The following is a 4,263-nucleotide window of genomic DNA, read 5'->3' on the forward strand; positions in this document are numbered from 1 at the left end:
GTTTTTCCACTGAAAGCTCTGGTTTGCACAATAAATGCCATGTGGGTGAAGTTTTATGGATGATACTCTGATGTCCCATTCTCCTGAAGGCAGCACAGAGCTGCACCTCCAAAAACCCACAGAAACACTGAAGCGAAGAAGAGCTATGACTAATGTAGTTACAGTTCTGTCCATGTTTTAATGTTCCAGAGCTCAGTCGTTTTTAAAATAGTTCAAAGTTTAAACTGGCCTGTTGAACATCTTTTTTCTGGTCATTTTGTGGAAGATTTAACAACTAGAAAATGGCACAAAATAAGAATATTTTATCCACTCTGATTGGCTGCTGTTAGGCCAACCAATTTTAACTGAATGTTCATTGCATTTTTCGTAGACGCCTGTGAAAATAATTTCTATTCCCATGACTTTTTTGTTCTCTGGGAAATAATTTTTGATGATAAATACAGAAACAAGTATAAAAATCAAAACATCTACAATAGTGATAGTAATATTAATGATATAATAATAGTCAGTGCAAAGTAGCCTGCAAATTCTTTGGTGGGGGGCGGTGAGGGACCTGGATAAGGGCTATGGGGGCGCTGGGCTGAAAAAGGTTGAGAAACACTGATTTAGACACAAAGTGCCGATCAGTAAAAAAAAAAAAAAAAAAAACACAAAAAAACCCCCCTACCAATCAGCTGCTGGGACATTTTTCAGCTAATAAATGGTGTACTTTGAGAAATAAAATAATTTTTCTTCTGTAAACAAATATGTATCTATTTTCTTTTAAATAAAAAGTAGTCCTATTTGTATGAATAAATGCCGGCTGTGCGTTTATCGGAAGCCAACAAGCAGGGCGTTTCTTCTTCGTGACGGGAGCTGCTCTGCGGTTTGCTAGCCTCTCCTCCTGGATACATCTTCAGTCGCCGCGTTGACTCCCGAGTCCCGAGGAGAGAAACACACCTTACCGAGTCTCCTGTGGAGGATAAACCGCAACCTGTTGAAGGTATGGACCGGACAGACATGTTCTTAAGATAATAACATATGCACTAAAGCTTCAACTTTTACAGTTAAGGGTTTTGTGGGGTTTTTTATGTAGCAGCAGGGTAATTAATGCCGCAGTACTACAATCAAAACCTATTTATATCTTATCCTGCATTTATTAATCAAACTTTAAAAGTCTGACAGAGCAGTCTTATGAAATAATGATATATAAATAGAACAGAAATAAATGACTGTATAGTCGCGGTGTTGTTCCTTTAGTTTATTTTTAATAAGTTGGTGGGGGGAAAGGGGGAAAAAATGCTCGTAAAATTTGTAAAGTAGGCTAATTCACGCAAAATCACCGGGGTTGACGTTTTTAGCCTTAAACGCATTACATGTGATGACGTTTTTTAGAAAGTGAAAGGAATAAGGCACGGGAGCGCACTGACTTTTGTCTGTTTAACTTTTTCTACTATTGGTAGAAGAAAACTCTTAAAATATTAATTTTCTACCGAGAGCGCATTCTTCTATTTTACAGCTCGGTCCGAAAATTATCAGCTATTTTTCTTAACTTATCTCACTCCCTTAAAAAAATATAATCTTGAGTCAGGTTTGTTCACATTTCTGAAATACAACACACGCAGTGTATTTCATAGGAGCAGCACGCGCTCCGACAGCCCACCGGGCACGCGCCGATAGGGCCATTCCGCTGCATTAACCTGCATTTGTTTGGCTTCCTTCCGAAATCTAACTCAGAATTAACCGACTGAACTACAGCGGCGAGATAATAAAAAAAGCATCTTAACCGACACACCTGTATATTTCCTCCTGAGCAGACAGCACGCACGCGCGCAGCCCCTTTCTCTCTCCCCCTCCCAATTGATAATTTCATGCCTCACAATATTATAGATTTTTCACCTCCATAAAAGAATACTTCTGTATATACAATGAAAAACTGTTTATGTCATGTTGGTGTATTCATTGAATTGTTCCTCCTCCAGTCAATGAATGTTTAAACTTATCACACACACCAGCTCTTCAGACACTCCCCGCCATCTTTGGATCATCTTGAATAAACAACCTAGCTAAGTCTATCAGCGGCCCTAAACGTTATCTTTTATTGTCTTTTATCTTAAAAAATAAAACATTAGGATTATTTTTTTGTGTGACTTCCTGGTTGCAAACGTTAAGATTTACCAAAGGTGTTTTCGTAATAGCAGTTCAAATAAGTTTGTCAAAAATAGCTTAAGTTTGATATTTCAACGTTTGGTGTCATTTGCCGCTTTGGTTTTTTTTTTTTGTAGTTTATGAGAAATTGAATTTACTTTCAAAAAGTAAGATGCTAAATTAGTGGCAAAACTTGAACATTCGATTATTTCAGGCAATCAAAGTTAAAGTGGTGGCACGCTTTTAAGGATGAGTTGGTCATCAAACCATTTTAAATAATTTTTTAATTGTTTATAGATAAACCTTGTTAAGAGGAAAAATGACTGTTACCTCTATGTCTAAATAAGTCATGTAAAAACAAAGTAATGATGAGGAAGATGTTGTTTAACTAAAAACTCTCAAAGCAAGGTTAAAGTGCAGTGAGGCTACAAACGGGATGTAAAAATTAATCTTTATTGGGCATTTTGAGGTCAAACACGGGATCATTTTGGGTTCTTCACCTCTACAGGTCAACACAGGAATAATCACAAAACTGCCTTTTTATTGCTTCTGCAATAATCAGTAGAATAGCTCAAAGTATCACAGCAGCACTTTGTGTCAAATGTGTTTGCATTTGGACAAGTTTACCAAAGAGATCAAGCAAATGTCGCCTTAAGGCAGACAAGTGTGTTTTATCTGCTACATCAAAGAGGGACAACAACAGCAATTGTTGCTGTCCATCAATCTGGGAAGGGCTATGAAGACATTTCTAATTAATTTAATTTAGAGATAAAGAAACGTATTCAAAGGTTGGGCGCAGGGGGCCTGGGGGGAAGATGTGAATATTTTTAAGAGTGGACATGCTAGAAAATTCAGACATGTTTGGTCAGTTCTAACATAGACCTAAAAATATATTAAAACTAATAGAGAGCTATTTAACATTAAATATGCAATTGGATTTTTATTATTAATTATTATTATTATTATTATTCTTACTGGGCATTTTGAAGTTCAAAAACCTGTTGATTTTGGGTTGTCGGTAAAGTACAAATGAAAAGTCCAGAAAAACTTCGGTGTCTGCTATGATTCCTCGAGAAAGATATTCCATTTTGGAGAAAGGCTTCCATCTTGGAAAATACACGATTCCATGCAGGAAATTTTAATGTGGAGTTTCCCGCTTTTACATTTAAATGTTTTTACATGCAAGCATGTCGCAGGCTTAAAAACACACACACAAAAAAAAACACTGTCAACAGCTGCAAGATTAGGAAACTCAAATGTGTACCCAACTGGTTTTATGTTTACTTCTTGGGAAAAACGATCTGTTATCTAGTTCCACAGAATGACAATTTAATCTGCAGAGGAGAGAGAACAGTTTAAAGTTTGCTTAACTGCCAACTGATAGCATGTCAAGCTTGCAAGAAACTGAAAAAAAACTGTCACCATGCCCTGACCTCAGGATGCTGCCTTTCACATTTTTGAAATATAAGTTCAACTATAAGTTTTTCTGTTTGTGCTGCAGAGCCACAGCTAACTCCTCTCTTCAGCGGATCTGACTGAGCCTGTGCCGTTGGCAGGGGCGGATCTACTGGGGTAGCATGGGGTGGCAGCCCTATGAATTAGATGACAAGGGCTTTAGATTTAACAGGTGAGGAAAAAGTTTTAACTTAAAAAAAACATTGAACAAGTGAGCAGTGGGTCAGGTATTCTAGCCTAACAGTTGCTAACTTTCTATTGACTTTGATAACCTTAACATGTGCTGTGCAGTTCGGTGTGTTTTGGTTCCATTAGCACTAAAACCGGTCAACCTGCACACCAAGTCATCAGTAGAGCAGCTGTTTAAATACGACTTAAAATAAAGAGGAGAAAACTGATGTTTGATAAATTCTCTGTGATACAAATCAATCAATCAATCAATCAAATTTTATTTGTATAGCACATTTCAGCAGCAAGGCATTTCAAAGTGCTTTACATAATTAAAATAAAAACAGAAATAATCAGTGAGAAAGAGAGAGATTTAAAAAAAATAAAAAATAAAATAAAAACAAAATAAAAATAAAAACAAAAAAAACAAAAAACATTACGTCATTGAAACGTCGAAAAGAAAAAAGAAAAAATTAAAAACATTAAAGACATAAAAACATGGAAGACATCAAA

The 4,263-nt window shown here is 36.3% G+C and overlaps 1 protein-coding gene across 2 annotated transcripts in view; it reads left to right on the top strand.

The window, feature by feature from the left end:
• Positions 1-803: 803 nt before the first annotated feature.
• cmah (cytidine monophospho-N-acetylneuraminic acid hydroxylase) overlaps positions 804-4,263 on the top strand; it is a 21,676-nt gene continuing 18,216 nt past the window's right edge. The window contains exons 1-2 of one of the 2 annotated variants that reach the window (XM_008401378.2): positions 804-982; positions 3,629-3,754. In XM_008401378.2, coding sequence (XP_008399600.1) covers positions 3,730-3,754 — 25 coding nt within the window. In that variant the 5' untranslated portion in view covers positions 804-982; positions 3,629-3,729. The remainder of the gene's footprint in view (positions 983-3,628; positions 3,755-4,263) is intronic. The other variant, XM_008401379.2, reaches the window with a different exon arrangement.

Source organism: Poecilia reticulata, linkage group LG23 (assembly GCF_000633615.1).
Source record: "Poecilia reticulata strain Guanapo linkage group LG23, Guppy_female_1.0+MT, whole genome shotgun sequence".
NCBI lineage: Eukaryota > Metazoa > Chordata > Actinopteri > Cyprinodontiformes > Poeciliidae > Poecilia > Poecilia reticulata.